The sequence below is a fragment of the Vulpes vulpes genome, chromosome 1 (assembly GCF_048418805.1).
Source record: "Vulpes vulpes isolate BD-2025 chromosome 1, VulVul3, whole genome shotgun sequence".
NCBI lineage: Eukaryota > Metazoa > Chordata > Mammalia > Carnivora > Canidae > Vulpes > Vulpes vulpes.
The window spans coordinates 28,393,697-28,416,071 of NC_132780.1; the positions used below are offsets into that span (position 1 = coordinate 28,393,697).

Sequence of the window (22,375 nt, forward strand, 5' to 3'; positions counted from 1 at the left end):
AGATAGCTATTTCAGAGATTTGTTTATTATGATTATAACAATGTAAACATGCCTCTAATTTTAGTTGCTTTTAGAGGTCTTTTACATAGCACTTACTTTTGCAGTTTTAACATTACTGAACAGAATTTTGTAAGGCCATGCAGCTCCTGGTGCATTTATTAGAAATCTCAAAGTTAGACCATTTTTCTTAAAAACATGGCTCTTTTCCAAACCAGAAGGAGCAAGGATACAAAAGATTTGGCTTTCAAGGATACAAAAGATTTGGCTTTCAAGGATACAAAAGATTTGGCTTTCAAGATTGACAGACTGAAATAGTGAGATGAAGTTTAATAGGAAAAAGGGTTGAGACATGTAATAAGATTGAAGAAATCCACCCCATGAGTTTATCTGGAGGTGAAACTTTCCATCTCCCCTCTTAGAATCTATGGCCAGGCCGGAACATTAAATTGATCTAAGATAATTTAACAAGGGGAAAGCATATAGATTTTTAAATGTACATGGAGCTCCATAGGAAAATGAAGACCCGAAAAGCAGATAGTGTGTATATGCTAGATGGAACACAGGGCAGTAATTGTGCTGAGTAATTAAAGGTATCAGGAAGCTAAGGGGTTGAAGAGTTACATTAACAAGGTTTTAAGTGCAGGTTTCTCCAGCTTAACCCTTCTTCTCTGATGACTAGGAAGTTTCTTTCCTCCTGGTACAGGGTGGGCAGCTTTGCCTCAGGCGTTGATCTCCTGCTTTTGGGAAGAAAAAAGGGGAAGTCAGAGTGCCCTTCTTGCACCTGTGGTTTTTCTTTTCTTTTCTTTTTTTGAACATTTTATTTATTTATTCATGAGAGACACACAGAGAAAGGCAGAGACACAGGCAGAGAGAGAAGCAGACTCCCTGTGGGGAGCCCGAGGGGGGACTCGATCCCAGGACCCCAGGATCATGCCCTGAGCCGAAGGCAGATGCTCAAGCCACCCAGGTACCTTGCACCTGTGGTTTTTCAAGTACTGTTAGCCCCCAAAAATCCTTTTGCCAAGGTAGCCTATTTTGGGGTGTCATATGTTGTCACCCTTCAAGTAGAAGCTTCAGGGTGTGTTGCTTAATGTTAATGACAATGAGGAGGTCTTTAATTACCATGACGTTCAATATAACTCAGTGGTAGAATACGGCAGCCAGCCATGGAAGTGCCTTTTAGCTTGGGCCAAGGCAAGTAGTCTCTTTTAACAAGCTGGGACCTCTGTCTTCCTCAGCCCACTTCTCAAGAATGCCACTTTTTAAAAAGTTTCAACAGCCAAAGTACTCAGAGAAGGGCAGTAATAGGACCAAGTTGATTCTTTGATTATAAAACATATACCGCCTGTGTCCCGTGTAACAGACCCTAAGCTAGGTGAGGGCGAGGGGGGAGGCAAGAATAAGGAACCTGCCACCTGTTACGTGAAAGCAACAGAGGGTCTACAGAGAATGACCTATAACTGATGCCCCAGGTGAGGCCGGCTGACTGTACGGTTATGCACGCTGGCTCCAGAGTTCAAACGCTCTCATCCCAAAGCCTGCACCACCTGCTTACTGGCAGGAAGTGAGGGACAAGCCATTAAATCTTGCGCTAAGCCCTGGCTCTTCTTTATATGTATAAGAAAAAAAAAATAGCTCTTTTTCACAGCGTCTAGCATATATGTCTTAGATTATCCATATCCAATCAAAACTATTTCTAGTTACTTATATTATCAGGAAATGGAAGCCAAAAGAGCAGTACCCCTCAAAAATTCCAACTCAAAGGAAAATAAAGATTATCCTCAAAGACTTTAAGTATAGAATCAAGAGAGACTGAATCACAGTTGAGATTCTCAGGGCGAACTTAAGGATCAGCAATTACACCAACCAAAAACCCCACTTCTAGAGTCTATACATACTGTTCAGAGGAAGGTCTGTGTATTCGTTGAAGTAGAAAGAAGAGTGTGATGACCCCCATTTCCCTGTCCCTTCCTGTGAGCAATTATGGACACGTCCATAAGATAATACCCTGTTGAAAAGGGGGTTTCTCCAAGCAGCCTGGATCCAGATCACCCCACGTGGGAGACCTTGGTTTACTAAAATCTAACATTACTAACTTCCAGGGGGAAGTGAAAGCACTCACGGTGTCACGCTGTGAGCATTAGATTCTCACCTGGGCAGAGCACTTCGCACGACGCCCAGCGTGTGGAAGCTGCTGGGTGACCTCCGCTGCGGTTTGGGGTTGGTAGGAAAAGGTGTGGACAGGCTGGTCTAGGCCCTGAAGCAGGGGGCGCGTGTGGGGGCCGAGGCCGAGCGTCCCCACTTCGGGGTGGCCTCCTCTGCGGGGGACACGGATGCCTCCCGAGCATCCATCCGAGAGACACCCGAAGCCTGCGCTGCGCTCGCCCTGGGCGGACGCGGTGCCCGGGGGCAAGCGCACCGCAGGCGCTGAGCGTCGTCCAAGGGAGGGAGTGGACGTTGTGCCCTCCTTGGCCGACCGCTGCTCTCCGGCCGACCGGCCTGGGTCAGGTGCGAGCCAGGGCAGGGCCAGCGCCGAGGTCTGGAAAGGGGGCGCAGGCCACCACCACCACCGCGGAGGCCAAAGCAGCCGGGGTGGGCTCCCCCCCCCCCCACCCGGCACCTGCCCCGGGGAGGGGCTCGCGCTGTGGGGCCGCGGAGGGCAGGGCCCAGCCCCAGTGTGAACGGCGAGAGCAGAAGTGCGGCCCAGGGATTCCCTGGTGTCCCCAAGCTCCAGCTCAGGCGACATTTCACTGCAAGCCCCTAGATCGGGGGCCGCAGACCCTGTTCCCAGGTAGGGTACTGACCATTCGCAAGGCGCAGCGCAGGGGATTTCATCCCTTGGTGCAGTGGGGGGGGGGGGCAGGGGGCGGGGGGGGCAGGGGGGCGGGGGGCTGCCTCCCGGGAGGCGCGGGTTTGCCCACGCGCGGGGAGGGCGCACTGCCCGGCTCTGGCGCAGGCCGCGGGACGGAGGGCGGAGGGCTCGGGGGGGACGGGGGGACGGGGGGACGGGGGGTCGGGGGGACGGGGGCCCGGCGGGCCCGGCGCCCTAACGTGTGCCGCTTCTCTGCCCGCAGAGCCCCCCGGCGCGGACCCGGACACGCTGCGGGCCGGCGCGCGCGGCTTCACCGGCTGCCTGTCGGCCGTGCGCTTCGGCCCCGCCGCCCCGCTCAAGGCTGCGCTGCGCCCCGGCGGCCCCGCCCCGGTCGCGGTCACGGTGCGCGGACCCGTGGCCGCCGCCACCCGCTGCGCGGAGGGGGCGGGGCCCGGAGCCCCGGCGCGGGAGGCCACCGGCCCGCTGGCAGGTGGCGCAGGTGCGTGCCCCCGCCCGCGCTCCTCCGCTGCTCCGCTCCTCCGCTGCTCCGCCGCTCCGCCGGCCCCAGCGCCAGCTTCCCCAGCCCCGTGCTGCGCCTCGCCGTGCCCCGGCCCCGGCCGCATGCTCGTGCTCTCCCGTCCCGCGCGGGTGTGATGTCTCCAGAGTCCTCCTTCCCGCTGGCCTCTGTCATTCTCCCTTTCTCTACTGTAGGTGGTTCTGGACCAACAGATGGGGGACAGCCCTTAGTTAATGCTGACAGAAGTGACTCTGCTGTCATCGGAGGTAACAGGGCTGGGAATGACCTGGTCCCCGGCCTGGTTGTCACTGTTGGCATAAGCCGAGAAGCGTCCGGGAGTCCGCGCCGATGGGCGAGGGCAGTGGCGGGCCGCATTGACCGGGGGATGCTCTGGATGGGGTCGAACCCAAGTGGGCATCTGCGGGCGCTTGGTGGAAGGACCCCGTGGTTCCACGGAGACGCTTTTTAAGAGGATAGTTACCAAACGACACAATAATAAGAAGGTTTTTCATTTGGAAATGCCCATTCATATTTTTCAGGATATATAGGAGATATATATCCTATATACCTTTACTCCCTTGATTCAAATTAGCCATGGACGTCTGAGTCCATTAGCACAAAACTTTAAAAAAATGATATTAAAAAGTCAGACATATATTGAGAGAAGCACCCAAACCATGCAAATTGTCATTTTCGTAAACATAGAGATATAAAACTTAAAGATTCTTCTGAACATAAATACATAAAACTATTTCTGGTGTCCTCCTTATCTTAGATTTACATATATTTATATTTATAAATATGATTATCCATATATATTTGTATAATCTATATATTTTTAGTGTCACATGTATTCTACATGTGTGACATTAAAACTGGATATAATATAGCTTTTTAAAGCAAAGTCTGATAGCTAAACTATAAATATATATATTCAAATATATATTCATATATATAATATATCTTTATATTTTCTACATAGTTACATGTATCAGAAGAGGTAAAAGTAATTGCATCTTGAATATCTCCCAGTGTATTCTCTGAAACAGAATTTATTTACGTCTGCCTTAAAGAATGAATATTCAAATTTCCTCCTTATGATTCAGAGAACGTGTACACTTATTTACTTAGATTATTGAAATGTGTCAGTTGCAAACTCTGCTTGGTATGGAGGAAGTGAACTGCTCTCCATCCCATTGCTATTCCAAATAAGGGAATTTGTGCTTAAGTTGGGGGATACAATTGGATGTCCAGTCTTCAGGCAGGCTGTGCACCAGATCACACTGGATCTGTTCATTTCTGTTCACCAAGATGCCAATTTTCTCCAGACCACTAGGAAAATATTCAGACATTTTCAAGTGCTGACCAAACCTATGTAAGAGTGTGAACATGCCCATTCCCATCTCAACTACTTCTGTTTTCGTAGTGAGTGAGGTATACAATACCCTGATTTCACAAGCCCAAGAACAAACAAAAAACATGTATGCTATTTATGATGTATATTTAAGATGAGTAGTTTTCTGTTAAAATATAAGTCAAATCTTAATCCTAAACCATTCTCATCTATTTTTCAATGAGAAGATTTCACTATAAAGCAAAAGCTGATTTAAAATAAATTGACTTAAGTGTGATTAATATTTTCAAAATAGGAATCAAAGTCTAAAAATGCAAAATATCATTAGAGAGAGAGAAAGAACAAGTCAAGATGATGATAGAACAGATGTGGTCTTCGGAGCTTTATTGCATTTGGTTAACTATCATTGGCAAGATGTGCAAAGTAAATAAGCAGCATCGATATTATTTCCCTGAGAAATCCTACTTGGTTCTTGATAGACGGGATAGAGAATCAAAGCACACAAGGTGGTAGGGTGATAACAACTCAGGTTACTGGCCCCTGCAATTCGCTTGGATCTGCTTTCAGTCTGCGTGGTGGCTGTTTGCTGCATGGTTTGTCAGCTGCCAAGTATATTGACCTACGGTGTAGAATTCTGGGTAGAATTCTCAGCCCTAAGTCAAACTGATCACAGACTGCACCCCCAAGTAAAGTATTTGATCTGTTTAAGGGATTACTCCAATAGGTGGGTTCCTCTACGTTTTCTACGGTGTTTATCACCTTCTTCTCTTGCAAGACAAGGGAACAATAGAGGAAAGGAGAATTAACCTAAGTAACATTCACATCCAGTAAAATCACAGAGATCACAGTGGGTTTCTTGCCAAGGAATCTGTCTTGTAAATGGACAGAGAGAGAAAGAGACAGATGTGTAGATAGATGGAGAGGCAGGCGGGCATGAGCACTTGTCACAAACACATTTACACTGGAATTGCTGAAACGAAGGTTATGGAAGGCATCTGATGCATTATTCAAATTAACTCAATCTCTTCAGATAGCAGATGAAGACAGAGGTTATTCTAGGACTCTACCAAACCTCACAAAACAAACAAGCTAGTAATCAATTATGTACATAATAACATCCTGGATGTTTGAGGATAATGGTGACAGTAATTGTATAATCAAGTGGCCTGATCACTGTTATTGAGTTACTGTCCCTGATACTAAAATTGAATATGATGTAGCTCTTCAAAGCAAAGTCCTATAACTAAACAAGAAAGTAATTATAGCAACTCTACTGTTTGTTCTCAAGTGAGATGCAAAATATACTGAAAATGATTATTATTCTACCCATTAATATTTAAGAATCCTCAAAAAGACTCTTGAACACATGCTCAGGAATTTCTGTGACCAAAGCCACCCAACCACGCTTTGAGTTGGTTGGACTCCATTATACTTCTTTCTGTCCGCCCCAGAGTATAGTGAAGAATCTTCATTTTACAATACAAATTTTGATTCACATAACTAAACAGTAAAGGATTTTATAACATTTGCTAATTGGAATATTAATGTCTGTGTCAATCATCTTAAAAGTATAATGACTGGTGAATGCTTTTTTTTGTACCTTCTTGTTTTGGTATAGATGGTATAGATAGCCTAAACACTTGTAGGCTTCATTTGACCGTTCCAACCCTGGCAGTGCTTCAAATCATTTTTTGAGGAACTTTTAGAACAAGAGTGATGTTCAAGTCTCCCTCCCAAAGATTCTGAGATCTTGTCTGCTGTGCAGCCAAAGCTGAGAACCACTGGCATAGCTCATGTTTCAGTACTTAAAGCATTCTAACAGGAGATGTCAAATAATTTACTTTCCCTACAGCTGAATGTTATCTATATTTCTACAAATTTTTAATACAATGGCATATTGGTTATCTATTGCTGCATGACAAATTATCACCCACTTATAGCTTAACCCAACCCACTTCTATTATTTTGCAGTTTCTGTGGGTCAGGAGTCTGGGCACAGCTTAGCTGGGTTCTCTGCTCAGGGTCTCATGAGGCTGTAATCAGGGTGTCAGCCAAGACTGGGGGTGCACCTGGAGATTCCCCTGGGGAAAGATCCACTTCCTCACCTGCATTATTGTTGGCAGCATTCACTATTCACTGTCTTGTAGCCATAGGACTGTGAGCTGCTGGATTTTTGCTGGCTGCTGGCTAGAGCCTGCCCTTAGCACCTAGAGGCTGCCTGCAGTTCTCTGCCATGTAGAGTTTCCCACCATGACTGCTTACCACCTTACAGCCAGCCAAGAAGAGGGATGCTCCCATAGACAGGTGCTACAGCTCTATGTAACATAATCACATAATCAGGTACAGCTTATCACCTTTGCTGTATTTTGTTGGTTAAAAACAAGTCACAGGCCCCACCCACAAGCCACTGAAGGGGATCACACAAAGGCATGCTCCCCGCCCCTCCCCCCAGCAACAGAGATCACTTAAGACTCTTTTAGGCTCATAAAAATAAGTGGCTTACACATCACAGAACTGTAATTCATCAGATCATCAGCACCAAATTTTTGTTAAAATACATAGCATTTAATGACACTCTACAACAGGTCTAATCACTCTATCCTTTTAAAATAATGAAAACTCATTAGCATGAAGTGTGAGCATGACCTCAGAGGTCACGTTGCGGTTCTGAACTTAACTAAAGGGCATTAACTAAAAGCCGAGCTGAAAGATCTTTAGCATGAAGGCATAAAACTGCTGTATCTAAAGGATGTATAGACTTAGAAGTACACTCAGTGTTATAATGTCACTTGGTTTCCAACTTTCTGATGATGTATATATGATGTAAACGAAGCTTTAGGTTATAATGAAGTTTGTATTCTGATGATATTTTTTCTTTCTCTTCTCTCACTAGGTGTGATAGCGGTTGTGATATTTATCTTGCTCTGCATCACTGCCATAGCTATACGCATTTATCAACAGAGATGGTTATACCAAAAAAATGAGTCAAATATTCCGCAAACTGGAGACAATGCTGAAACTGCTCTGAAAAGTGAGGTCAACGTGCAAAATACAGTTAGTGAAAGCCAGAAAGAGTATTTCTTCTGATGGGCAGCAGTGGTTTACTTATGGCTCTGGTGATGTCACTAAGTCACTAAGCCAGGCTCCCAGCGGATGAAGCCCCCTCTTGTCCTCCTGGGCAGGTGGTAGCTCTGTAGCGCCATCAGCTTGCTCTCCTGTGGTCCTGGGAGGCTCTGCTCAGTGCTGCTTCATGATCTATTTATGTAGAAGTGACTTAGGTGTGCTCATTAATCACTGTGTGGCGGCGGTTTCTGACTGTTCTGGCCCGATCTTTGAAAATTCAAATGCATTTTGCTTAACGACTTTGGGTTTTAAGTGAGAACAAGGATTTGAGCTGTGGCCCTACTCTCTTAAAAATGAGACACAGAAGTTTATAAAAGTCAAAGTTGGACTCTAGTGTTTTGTGTTGTGTGGAAGTCTGTGTTTTGCTTTCTTTATCAATCTCCTGCTGACATTTGTAAGCTGGGAAATGCTTCTCAGATGGTCTTCGAGGGCATTTCCATCTGCCTGTGAACCAGAACCCAGTGGCCAAAAATGCATTAGAAACCTGGAAAAAAAAAAGTTTTTCTGCCAATTGTTTTTATTACTTGTCTCTTTTAAATCAGTTTGCACACATTTTAGTGATGAAATGAGTATTGAATGTCGGCTATGAAATTGTATTCTGTTATTTAAGGAACAGAAAAATTCATAGGTAGCAAAGCGTGTAAAGCGTCCCAATCTGCAACACCTTGCTTATTTTTCTTTGTAATTGGTCATTTTCCTCTTTGTAAATTATGATAAAGATCATCTAATGATCTCCCCAAAGTGTATATTTTATAACCAAACCTGTGCCCAGGTATAAACTCTATACTTAATACTGCAAATGTATCCTTCATCCATTTCACTGGATTGAAATATAATCCTAAATTTATTTCCTTCAAAAGTGGGGTGATTAGGTCACTATTCTTCGTAGTCCTGTGGTTCTCTTGTTCTGAAGGTTATCACAACAATTTGATTTCCTATGATTGTCTTTTCATTTACTTGGGAAAAGTCACATTTTGAACTAAAGCTCTCCATTTAGTTTTCTAAATTTTGAGCTGATCTAGGCAGGGCATTCCCGGAATTACCATCTGAGTCTAGTTACTATTTGGAATATCAGTGGAAGGATGCTTATGCTAAGGGAACATGCAGGTTGTATGATCTGAACTAAATCTGTCATTCTAGTCAAAAACCTAGGATCTTGGAATCAGCTTCCATCAGAGAATCCAAAATCAATTAGTTCATTTCATATTAGGGGATATTTGCATACAAGGGGAGCAAAGAATTTGTACTGACCATAGGAATTGTTCCAGTAACTACTTTTGTGGTAGGGGTCATAAAATAATTGCATGGAGCCCACCATTTGCACTCATTAGTCAGTTATAAATAAAATGTGCTGCATTCTTCATATGCCACTTGCCATGTGCCTGCCAGGAATTAGACTGCTTATTTTGACCACAACAGGACCACCTGAAACACTATACACTTAGCCTTGCTATTACCTTTGGGTGTATGACTACTTTTCTCTGATTTTTTTAAACAATGGAAAAAGATATCCTCTATACTAAGTCTTTTCTCAAAAAAAAAAAAAAGCAAACCTTTTTTCTTATGGTTTCATATTAGTTTTCTATAAGGTTTAACAAATTGCCACAATTTAGTGGCTTAATGCAACACATATTTATTATCTCACAGTTTCTGTGGATCAGGAGCTGGGCACGGATGTACTGTGTGTTTTCTGCAAGGCTGCAGTTAAGTATCAGCCCAGGCTGTGTTCTCATCTGGAGACTCAGCTGGAGAGTCCTCACTCTTATGGTTATTGGAAGCATTCGGTTCCTTATTGCTGGAAGATTCATGGAAGCCTGCTTTTGTTCAAGGCTAACAAGAGAGAGAGAGAGAGAGAGACTCTAGAACAAGTCTGCTAATAAGAGGGAGTTTTATATAATGTAGTGATGTGGTGATAGGATGACAGCTTGTCCCCTTTGCCAAATTCTGTTGGTTAGAAGCAAGTCATAGGTTCCTGCCTACACTCAAGAGAAGAGGATTACATATGGACTTGAACCAGCAGGCTGAGATCATGGGGGTCACTTTAAAGTTAATCTACCACAGTACTATATCTTTATTGAAGTTTCTTTAAGTGAAAAATGAAGGATTTTCAGGGTCTTAATATAGTAATATAGGAAGAACCTACCTTGATGAATGATACACATATTCTTTTCCCAAAACCCACCTATGCAGAGTGAGGAAGGATTCAACACAAATATGATAGGTTCTACTTAATGTACTGCTGAATATTAACACCCTGAAATCATTGCAACTTTAACAAATGATCGTATTAAGTTCCGAAAATGTTAATCACTTTGGTAGCTGGCATTTTACAGATTTATAGATAGTGAAATTCATTGTATTCTGCTCTCTTTTTAAAAGAGGAAACAAAATATTTGTACCAAATTGCAGTGCTATACCACCCACTTTCTTTTACTGATTTGTAAATTTTACCTGCTTATTTGTTAATAAAATAAAATTTTTGAATTAAATTAGGAAAATATTTTTAAGAGAAATTGAATGAAATTTGAATTATGAAATTATACTGTTTCCCCCTAAAATATTAAAAAATGTGCAAATGTATATATTCTGTTGTGTGTGTACTACTTTATCTCTACTATACATAGAGAGAATACTATGCTCTGTTAATATTATCCATGATGGTATTTAAATTGCCAAACACAAAGTAAAACACAAAGTGCATAACACATACTGATTAGCACAAGTTAAAATGCCTATGAATGTAGATATTTGAACCTTTGCCAGAGAACAATAATTTAATAATCAGTAAGTTATTTGTTGAATGTTTACTATCTACTCAAAACTGGTTGCACGATTTTCCCCCAGAGTTGGGTTTCTAGAGCACTATAAGTATATAAATTCCAGTTGCAAATAACATCCATCTATGAAATAAATGTTAAAATATAATAATTCTCCAAGTTTTATTTCCAAATAGAAAAGGAAAGTAGTACAAAATTAACACTTATTATTGGGACTAGAACTTCAGAATTTCTCTTTATTATGAAGAGAATTGCCCCTTCACTACCTCCCCAGTATTATGTAGCCATGAAGAAAAACATATTGGGGCATTCTGTGTGTCTAGAATAGCCAATACTTCTGGAATTTTTTCATTTTCTTTCATACAGAACATCAGATAGATAATTGTTTTCAGTGGATTTTAAAAAAATAAGAGTTTATGATTCTTGCCTTGAAGAAAGACAAATATGATTGAAGTGTTTTCTGCATGGAGTATAAAGGAGCTCTGACGATGCAGCTGGATTGTTGAAATAGTCTTCCAACAAAGGGGAACGCAGTGGACCCATAGTAAATGAAAACATATTTACTGGGTTGTTTAATCTATTATTTTGCAATCATGCAGCTAATATGTTTAAGGATTCCCTGGGTGCCTTCAATGGATCCTGGCTGTCTTACTTTTTCCCCATTCTGGCTCATAATGGCTGGCAACACACAAGAAAGAATTAGAAAGATAGTGATAAACATGAAGTGGTTTTCACTCCAAGTGATGGGGAAATACATTTTGTCTGTCTGTGTGCCCATGGCTACTCTGGACCCCATAGACACATTTTCCAGCTCCAAGACATTAATAGATCCAGTGCACGTTGAGAATACTTGCTACAGCTGAATAAAAATGTTCTTAGTGATAGATCTTTGGGCTACTTAAACCTGCATACGAGTATTACGACTTTTTTGGAAGACAAAAGTATTCATAAAGACTGGTTTTGCAAATTTAAGTTCAGAGGAAGTATTGAATTTTTATTTAAAAAACCCAATTCTTCTTATTATTCTCAGGATCATAGAAATTTCTTGTTAGCAGGGGCAGTAACTACGTTGCCATGCAATCATCGTTTCCCCTCGACACAGCCCCTCAAAACAAGTCAAAGTTGCTTTTTCCAAGGAAACACTGTTTATTAGGAGTGAAGTCAGGTTGCAAAAGCCTTGTTTTTCTCTACAGGTTCTCCTGGGTGTAGATCCTGCTGTAGTTACTGCCGAGTATTTTGTTGGAACATCAACCATAATATGTGGTATAATTTCAGTATAAATACGGGGTGTGTTTTAGGAAGATAGGCCTGTGTCCTTGGCATGTGTGGCAGGATTCATCAAACATAAAGCAAATGGCTAGAAAAGTAAGTTCAAGGGCTACTTCCTATGATACCTTCTGCTTCAAAATTCCTAATAATGTGATACATTTGCCATCCTTTGATTGTGACCAAAAAACAATATATATTCATTTTATTGATCATTCTTGAGAGCCCAGACTCAGTTTATCACGTTCTGTGTGAATACACATGCCCCTGTCTCAGGTCTACACTTGCCTTTAGATCTGAAAAATGAGATTTTATAATGTACTTAACATTTAAGACATTTCTTAAGATAGAATCTTTATAGCTGCATATAGTGCTTTGTGTCACTAACCTCTCACTTTAAAACAAAGCAATGAGGTTAGACGTATAGAATTATCCTCTTTTTATAGATCAGAAGACTGTGATACAAAAGGCCTTTGTTGCTTAGATCAGTATCATACAGACAATAACTCACAATGAGTGAAATGCAGGTCCTGATGCTTCTATACCTCTAACAGTGGAAGAGCTTCCATTTTCTGGATAATTCACGACTGCATTCCTTTTTTGCTTCAATCTTTGAGAATATGAAATCATATCTTTATGTTGAAAATATTCCATGCTGAAAAAATATAGAATTGAAGCTTTTTTTAAAGATTTTATTTATTTATTAGAGAGAGAGTGCAAGAGAGCATGAGCGGGGTGAAGGGGAGAGGGAGAGGGAAAAGCAGACTTCCCACTGAGCAGGGAGTCTGATGTAGGACTCGATCCCAGGACCCTGGGATCATGACCTGATCCTAAGTCAGATGCTTAACTGACTGAGCCATGCAAGTGCCCCAGAATGCCCCAAACGGACCCTGGGATCATGACCTGATCCTAAGTCAGATGCTTAACTGACTGAGCCATGCAAGTGCCCCAAACTTTTGTCTAGGTACACACAGACACAGAGACACAGCCATCCTGACACACATGCACAAACACACACACACATGACTTTCTACTTACTGGTGCCAGATTTATGCTTTGAATGTTTCTTAGGATGTTGATTGTGTATAGAGAAATACTCTACTTGTACTTTCTTTAATGCTCAATATTTTAAGCATATATACATATACATATACACATGCTTATGTAAATACTTATATATGAGTATATATATATATATATAATAGATTATATAATAGAATTTATCTAAACATTTAAGTACTCCCACAATACAAAAATTAGCTTATAAATATTAGCTTTATAAATATAATTACTTTTAAAAATTAGCTCTCTCAATAAAATCTATTCAGGCCGACTGAAACCATCCTCAAGTTACCTTAAACATTTTATGAGTCAGAATGTTTAATAGGCTAGAGTCTCTGAAATTTTAAATTGAACTTAAAACCAAAAGAACACACTCAAATTATGATAGTGGTCACAAAAACTCTTGTGACATTTATTATATCCAAGCTATTATAAAACTATTTATGATGTGGTTCAGATCCAATTGTATTATTATAATATCTCTGTTGTGCTGGGGTCATAGCAATGATCACACTCATGACTTCACTGCAAAAAAAGAGCGTTAAAGTCTGCAAGCTTTCAGCTTGGATTGTCAGTCAGGGCACATACACTGGTGGCATCTTCCAGGGATACAGGCTGTGCTTTCAGGGCTGAGCTCCTGCTACTGTCCCATGTTTGTTGGCCATTCCATGCTCAAACTCCTTTTTGAAGCTTCTCCTTCCCTGTGACATACTGGTCAGAGGCCATCCCACCTGTGTGAGTAGCCATCAAGTGGGATTGCATCCTGGTGACATCAGGTTACGTTTTCTCATGCGTTACCCTTTTGGGACATTGGGAGTATTCCTCATTTTGCCATGTTGTTTGATCTGCTATCTACTTGGTTATTTTCTGTGATTCTCAGAACCGACCTAACCTTCCTATTTTGGGGGGGCAGAACTTACTTTGTCTAAAACTCATCACAATTCTATTTATCCAGCTTTTCCTACTTTTACACATAAATCTGTAGTACCTCCTTAGATACAGAGATGAACTAAATTATTTAAGCAGAAAATCCATTTATTGGCAATCTAATGCTAATTAAAATTACTCCTAAAATAAGTTTGAATAACAGCCACTTTTAACTCCTTTATATCAAGTTTTTACTTTATGCTTCTTCACAGTTTCAACTTGTTCCAAATACCTATAATTATCATGATAATTAGCATTCGCTCTTGTCTCTCAAATTGGTACCACCTGACTCCCATCATTCTTCCAGGATTATTCCAGACATTAAAAAAAAAAAAAGAAAAAATCAGGGCAGCCCGGGTGACCCAGAGGTTTAGCGCCACCTTCAGCCCAGGGTGTGATCCTGGAGACCCAGGATTGAGTCCCACGTTGGGCTCCCTGCATGGAGCCTGCTTCTCCCTCTGCCTATGTCTCTGCCTCTGTGTGTGTGTGTGTGTGTGTGTGTGTGTGTGTGTCTCATGAACAAATAAATAAAATCTTTAAAAAAGAAAAAAAAAGACAACATTGCTTTCTGTCAGCAGCAATATGATGTTCCATAACATCTTGCATTTCTCTGCCCTGAGACATGGAATTAGTTGCCCTCAAGGAGTGCTCTTTCCATCTATTAAAAATCAGGAGCAGCAGAGTGCATATAAGAATGTTTCTTATGCATCCTGTTAGAAGGGAGAACTGTGTCATTGCTGGGCCACTTTAAAGACAAGGTTGGAAACAATATTTTAAGGTAACGAACTCAAGATAATATTTCCTGTTTAAGGCTAATTATGTCCATTTATTTTCCTAATAAAAAGCAAACTAACTCATGGGATGGGCTTAGCATAGTCCCCACAGTGAATGCTATTTTAATTTACTGCTTTGGAGATCTCATATATATAAAATAAACTGAAATGGAAAATAAAATTATTATTTGGCTATTTTTTTCAATATAACAGTTGATTCAGATATTTCAGGCCCCATGAGAAAAATTCATTAACTGGAAGTAACTAGTTAATTGCCATTTCATATCCATGCTAAAGACATCTGAGCCACTTTATCCATGGTTATAGGGAAGTAACAGAAGCAGCAGATGTGGTTCTGATGTGGATGACCACATTGGGGGAAACTCACAGTTACAGGAGCAGGAACAAGTGGGGCCAGGGCCCAATTTCCTGCCTCATTTTGGGGCTGCACACAGGTATCAGATTTAAGGAGAAGGATCCTGACCTTGGGTTTTTAAACTAAATGATTGCAGAAGCACCGCCCTTCCCTTGTTATATGCAAATATAGGCATTCAACCCAGAATCCTATACTCACGAGATTTGTGAAAAGGGAGTGCAAAGTGAAGATACTTTGGATACAAAAAGTAGGTCTGCCCCATAAAGACCTTCATTAATGAAATTTTAAAGCAACTTAGCTCAGTAGAAATTTCTAGGAGGATAGAATAGTAGCCACCAGGCCCATGTGGTTATTAAGCATGTGAAATGTGGCTACTGACTGAGGAACTGAATTTTAATGTTAATGTTAATTACCTTAAATTTAAATAACCACATATGGCTAAAGGCTACCACACCATACCACCAACACTGGTCAAAGGATGTGTAATGAACACACAAAAGGCACTTCTAGGAACTGCAGAGTTAAATATGTGGATAAACCCAAATAAAAATCTGCTATACAAAATAATAATACTGATGTCCTTGTAGGAATTTTTTAAAAAAGATTTGATCATTTATTCATAAGAGGCACAGAGAGAGAGGCAGAGACATAGGCAGATGGGGAAGCAGGTTCCATACGGGGAACCCAATGCAGGACTTGATCCCAGGACCCTAGGATCATGACCTGAGCCAAAGGCAGACAAACACTCAACCATTGAGTCACCCAGGTGTCCCTCCTCAGAGGATTTTAAAAAAGAATTAATAACATGTCAATAAGATGGTGAATCTATTCAGATGAGCTATTAATAACATGAGAATTATATGTGATTCAACTTAATTTGTTCTAGGTTCTTACATTGGGAGGAAGAGTCAGGGTAAGGGCATGACTGAAAAAGAGTGACTTGGCTTTAGAAGACCAGTAGTGAACCAAAAGGGTATGGCAGGGACAAAATTATTCTGGACAGGGATAAAAGGTATTCTGGGCTGAGCCCTTTGTATGGTGGTGCAGACACCTGGCTATTGACAACTCTAATGACACAGCAGCCATTTCTTCTATAGGATTAAAGAGCTCAGGAAACAGAAAGTCACATGGAACATTCATTCGAAGGCTATCCTTTTCGCCTGTTTCTTCCTCACAATCTGAGCCATGGAGGGTACTGGACTGGTGATCATTTCCTCTTTAGGTGAAATGTCCAAGACAAAAAAGGACCCCAGATATCAGTAGTCAAAAAATCTTCTCACAAAGGCTATGTCCTGGTGGACTCAAGTTCTATCCCTATTCAAGAAGTAAGTACTTCTGATATAATACCAAATATATAGGGTTAAAAAGCATATTCTTGATGATAAAGCCAGACAAAAGTAACGAAAAAAGACAAGTTTCAAAGGTTGCTGGTGGAAGGCTGTACATCAAGAATGGGTGTTGAATCTGGTCAAATGCCTTGTCTGTACCAACTGGGGTGATCATATGGTTTTGTCCTTCATTCTGTTAATGTGGTGTATTATGTTGATTGATTTTTATATGTTGAATCATCTTTGTATTCCAGGAATAAACCTTCTTGGTTATGATGTATAATCCTTTTAATATGCTGTTGAATTCAGTTCACTTATTTTGTTCAAAGCTCTTGCACCAATATTGATCAGGCTGTAATTTTCTTTTCTTGTATTTATTTTATATGATTTTGGTATCAAGGTAATAGACATCCATAGAATGAGCTTGAAAGTCTTTTCTCATTTTCAATGTTTTTAGAAGAGTTTCAAGGCAATTGGTGTTAATTCTTCTTTACTTGTTAGAATTCCCCAGTGAAGCCATCTGGTTCTGGGCTTCTCTTTGTTGAGAGGTTTTTGATCATAGAGTCAATCTTATTACCAGTTATTGGTCTGTCCAGATTTTCCATTTCATGATTCAGTCCTGGTAGATTGTGAGTTTCTAGGAATTCTTCCATTATCCAGTTTGCTGGCGTGCAATTTTTCATAGTATGCTCTTATAATTCTTTTTATTTCTGTAACATTGGTTATAGTGTCCCCTCTTTCTTTTTCTTTTCTGATTTTATGTATTTGAGTGTTTTCTGTTTAATCTAGGTAAAGATTTGTCAAATTTGTTGATTTTTTTCAAAAAGCAGCTCTTAGTTTTGTTGAAAAATCCCATCATATGGTGCAACACAAATGCACTTTGAGGACATTACACTAAGTGATATAAGCCAGTCACAAAAAAGTAGCAAGAATCACCCAGAATACTGTGTGATTCCATTTATATGAGGAACCTAGAGTAATCAAATTCATAGAAAGACATACTAGGAATTGTGCTTACCTTTGAAGAGGTGGGAAAGGGGAATTATTTCAGTTTGCAAAATGGAAAAGTTCTGGAGATCTGTTTCATTACAAGGTGGATATACTTAACACTACCAAATCTAAATGGTACTCTTAAAAGTGGTAACAATAGAAAATGTTTATGTTGTATATGAGTGTGTTTTTTATCATGGTTAAAACACACACACACACACACACACATACACACACACACACACCCTCCAATGAAAGTATGCTCTCTTTCTAGCCAAAAGTTCTGGGGAAGGCAGCCTAGTAGGAAAGAAAACTTTTAGGATAACTGTTCTACTCTTGATAACACCACAGAAAAATCTGTATTCCCACTCTCAACATGCCAACAAAGGTCAAGCGCTGGTCTTAGCCTCATGAGGCTATACCAAATTATCCCAATGCATACTCTTTACCAGGGTGGTGTTAAAAAAGGTCAACTAAGCAGTCAGGACTTCCATCCCCCAAGTACTGCTGCAGAAAGCAAATGGGAGGCTGGATTTCCTCCCCCATCTTGCGGTAGCAAGGTGATCCCATGGGGGTGCTGGTGGAGGAAGCCTGGTGGATGTTCAAGATTTTCCCTAGCTGCCTATGATAATAATGCCAACCCTCCTCCCAGCCATGTTGTTAGAAGCCACAGTTGTAGCAGTCACAAGACACTACTACCTCTCCCAGTCAGGGAGGTATCATACAGGTGCCAGTGTGGAGTCAAACTGTTGCCCCTGCTTCAAAGTAATGAAGACCCCCTCATGGGATGGGGACTAATAGGAGCCGAATAGGGATCCTGTACTTCTACCCTCAGCTGGCAGAGCTAAGCTGGCATTCCCTACTTTCTCAACTGACTAGTGTCAAAATAAGCTAGCTGAAACAGAAGGTTTAAATAAGCTCCAGATCCTTATAATGTAATGCCCAGAATGTTCAGGTTTCAGAAGAAAATTATTCATCATGCTGAGAACCAGGGGAGATCTCCGAATGAGGAAAGATGATTGATCAATTGATGTCAAGACCACAGTGACAGGGAATGTTAGAATTATCCAACAGAGATGTTAAGTCAGCCATTATTACCATAAAAGAACTTCAATACACAATTATGAGCATCCTTAAAACAAAAGAGAAAATAGTAAGTCTCATAGTAAGTCTCTGCAAAGAATAGATCATATATAGAAGAACCAAATGAAACACTCAGAAGTGAAAAATATAACAACCAAAATAAGAAACTCAGTGGGCAAGCACAGTAACAGAGGAGAGACTGAATGAATAGAAAGATAGAATGATAGCAAATATAGAAATGAGCCAGTTTGAACAATAGACTGATAGTAGTCTGAAAAAAATGTACAGAGCCTCAGGGACCTGTGGGACTGTAATAAAAGCTCTAACATGTGTGCAGAGTGTCTCAAGATGAGAGGACATCAGGTTGAAAAAATATTCAAAGAATGCTGGCCTCATGACAACATGGATGGACCTGGAGGATATTATGCCAAGTAATACAGTAAGTCAGACAGAGAAAGACAAACGCCATATGATTTCATTTATATGTGAAATCTAAAAAACAAAACAAATGAATAAACAAACAAAAAACAGAATCAGTCCTATAGATACAGAAAACTGATAGTTGCCGGGGTGGTGGGGGGTTTGGGAGGTACGGGCAAAATAGATGAAGGGGGTTATGAGGAACACATGTCCAGTTAGGAAGGAAAGAATTCAGGGGGTGAAAAGTAGATCATAGGGAATATAGTCAAAAATTTTGTAATAACTTTGTGTGGGACAGATGGTGACTGCACTTTGTAATGTATATAATTGTCAAAGCACTATGTTGTACACCTGAAACTAATATAATATTATGTGTCAACTGTAGCTTGACAAGAAAAAAGAATATTGGCTTGCAGAAAACTTCCCAAATTTGGCAAAAGACATAAATTTGTAGATATAAGATTGCCAGCAAAACCCAAAAAAATTCCAAACCAGCACACATTATAGTCCATCTTCTAAAAACAGAGGACAAAACTCCTGGGAAGCAGTAAGAGGAAACCAATACTTCACCTGCAGAGCAAAACCACTTCAAATGCCTGGGGATTTCTTATCAGAAACCATGAGGTCCAGAAGGAAGTCACATAATATTGCTCAGCTACTGAAAGGAAAGACTTGTCAATTCAACATCCTATATCCAGCCAAAACATCCTTCAATAGTGAAGGAGAAATCAAGACATTCTTAGATAGAGAAAAAGCAGGACTGCCTGTTAGCAGCAGAACTACCCTAATGGAAGGGTGGAAAAAAGTTCTCTACACAGACAAAAAATGAAAAAAAAAAAAAAAAAAAAAGAAAGAAATCCTGAAATGCCAGAAAGGAAGAAAAGACATAATAGATAGAAATATGGACAGATACAGGGGATTTTCATTCTCCCCTTGAACTGTTTAAATCATGTTTGATGGTGAAAGTAAAAATTGCAACACAGTGTGATGAATTGCTGAATGCATGAATAGGATATGTCTGGGACAACTATAAATGGGAAGGGTAAAAGGACTTTGTTTTAACAGACCATGGTCATTTTTGTATAGATAATGTAACACCTAGAGCAACCACTAAAAAGCTATGCAAGGTGACACCCTCAAAAATGCTATAGATAAATCAAAATGGAATTTTAAAAAAATGTTCAAGAAACCCATAGGATGATAGGGGATGGATTAAAAAAAAACAAAACCTGAAATTAGGGAGAAGAAAGAAGACACAAAAATTAAATGACAGACTTAAGTCCTAACAAAAAGGACTATTTTTATATAACTGGTCAAAATAAACCAATGAAAATGCCAGATGCCAACGAGACTAGCAGAGTGGAATAAAAATCTTGACTTAACCACATGTTGTCAACAAGATATTCATCTTTACTATCATAATATGAGCAGGTTGATAGTAAAAGGATGAAGAAAGTTGCATCAACCACATATTAATCAAAAGAAAGCAAGAGTAGCTATATTATTATTGTCTAAAATAGATTCAGGGCAAAGACAATATTTTTAATACATGTATATAAATACATATCTAGGTATATATGTATATGTAAATACACATATACATGTGTAGGAAATTCTCTTTATTCCTGGTACTTATGTTCTATAACGTCACAGTGAACATTAAATTAGTGAATACTGAATCATTTTTCCTAGAAGAAATTGCACACACACACACACACACATACATGCACCTGACAAAGATTAAAATCTTGCATCCTAAAGGCAATCCATTAATTTTCTTTATTTTACAAAAGAGAAAGAAAGGTTCAGAAGTATTACTGAGTTGCCTATGGCCACATCACTAGCAGGTACCAGGATGGAAGCTTCTTGCTTTACACTGGGCTTTCCCTGCTGTCTGCATCTTCTGTCCATCTCTGTATGAAAGCCAGGACAAGAAAGCCCACTACCGCCCCACTGGAACTCAACTGGGAACATGTGTAACTGGGTGACAAATTTTTCACCACCCTGTGCATGTGCATGAATGCCTGTGAATGCATTGATTTTAAGGGACAAATAAATTTTAGTGATAAGTAAATTTTAAATATGGAATCTATGAATTACATGTTTTTTCACATAGAGATATAATTTGAGTTCCATCAACTTCACCTGTTTCAAGGATATAATTCTTTAGTTTTCAGTGTATACACAAAGTTGTGTGCCCATCACCACTACCTAAATCCAGATCATTCCATCACCTCTCCCTAACATAGAAACCATGTATACATTAGTAGTCATTCTCCATATTCCCCCTTGCCCTCAGTCCCTGGTAATGACTAATTTACTGTCTTTCTCTATGGGTTTGCCTTTTCTGGACATTTCATATAAGTGCAGTCCTACAAGATGTGGCTTTTGACACCTGGCTTCTTTCACTTAGCATCATGCTTTCAAGGTTTAATCTATCTGCTGGATTTAGCTAACAGATAACTCCTGCTAGGGCTGATAGTCTTAAGGGAAGGAGCTGGTTACTTCAATAAGACCAGCCACCTAATGAGCCAGGTGATATCAGCCTGACCTAGGGGAATGAACTGCGGAAGAATGAGGTCCTTCACATGGGCAATGATTCAATCAATCACATCTAAATAACAAAGCCTCAGTCAACACTCTGGACAGCAAAGCTTGAATGAGTTTCCTATAGGCAATACTCCATGTGTGTATTGCCTGCACTGATACCTGGAGGGTAACGCATCTTAGAGGATGCAGAAGCTTCACACTTGGAACCCTCCCTGTTCCAGATCCTATCCTATATGTTTCTTCCTTTGGCTGCTTCTGATTTGTATCCTTTTGTTATAATAAAGCTGTAAATAGAGCACTTTCATGAGTTCTGTGAGTCATTCTAGCACAGTAATCAAACCTGAATGAGTCCTTAGGGACACTGGAGTTTGTAGCCAGCTGGTCTGAAGTGAAGATGGTCATGGAGATTTCTAAACTTGGGCTGGTGTCTGCAGTCTTGGGCAGAGCGGGCCAGTCTAGAGGACTGTGTCCTTAAAGTCCAGTTTTTTGACTCTGGGTATACTGAATGAGATCCCATTGTATGAATATGGCACTTTGTTTATCCATGTACCCATTGATAAACATTTAGGTGTTTCCACTCTTTGGCTATTGGGCTATGAACATTGGCGTACAGACTTTTGCATGGACATAGGTTTTCCATTGCCTGGGGTATACATCTAGCAGTGCAATTGTGGGGTTACATGCTAAGCCTAGATTTAACTTTCTAAGAAACAGTCAAATCATTGCCTAAGCCAAGTTCATGAAGATTTACTTCTATGTTTCTTCCAGGAATGTTCTAGTTTTAGTTCTTACATATAAATCTGTGAACCACTTTTAGTTCATTTTTGCGGATGGTGTGAAGTGAGGTCCAACAGCAATCTTCTGCATGAGAATATTCAGTTCTCCCAGCACTGCTTGTTAAGAAAACTATTCTTTCCTCATTAAATGGTTGTGGAACTCTTTTCAAAAATCAATTAATATATGTGAGGGTTTACTTCTGAATTCTCAACTCTGTTCCCTTGGTCTTTGTGTCTATCC

At 40.5% G+C, this 22,375-nt stretch overlaps 1 protein-coding gene across 3 annotated transcripts in view; it reads left to right on the forward strand.

Annotated features, from left to right (window-relative positions):
• The window catches only part of LOC112922081 (contactin-associated protein-like 3), a 188,232-nt gene extending 177,846 nt beyond the window's left edge, over window positions 1-10,386 (forward strand). For 2 of the 3 annotated variants that reach the window (XM_072761403.1, XM_072761384.1), the window contains exons 22-24: window positions 3,075-3,311; window positions 3,524-3,595; window positions 7,577-10,386. In XM_072761403.1, coding sequence (XP_072617504.1) covers window positions 3,075-3,311; window positions 3,524-3,595; window positions 7,577-7,770 — 503 coding nt within the window. In that variant the 3' untranslated portion in view covers window positions 7,771-10,386. The remainder of the gene's footprint in view (window positions 1-3,074; window positions 3,312-3,523; window positions 3,596-7,576) is intronic. The other variant, XM_072761393.1, reaches the window with a different exon arrangement.
• The last annotated feature ends 11,989 nt before the right edge of the window (window positions 10,387-22,375 follow it).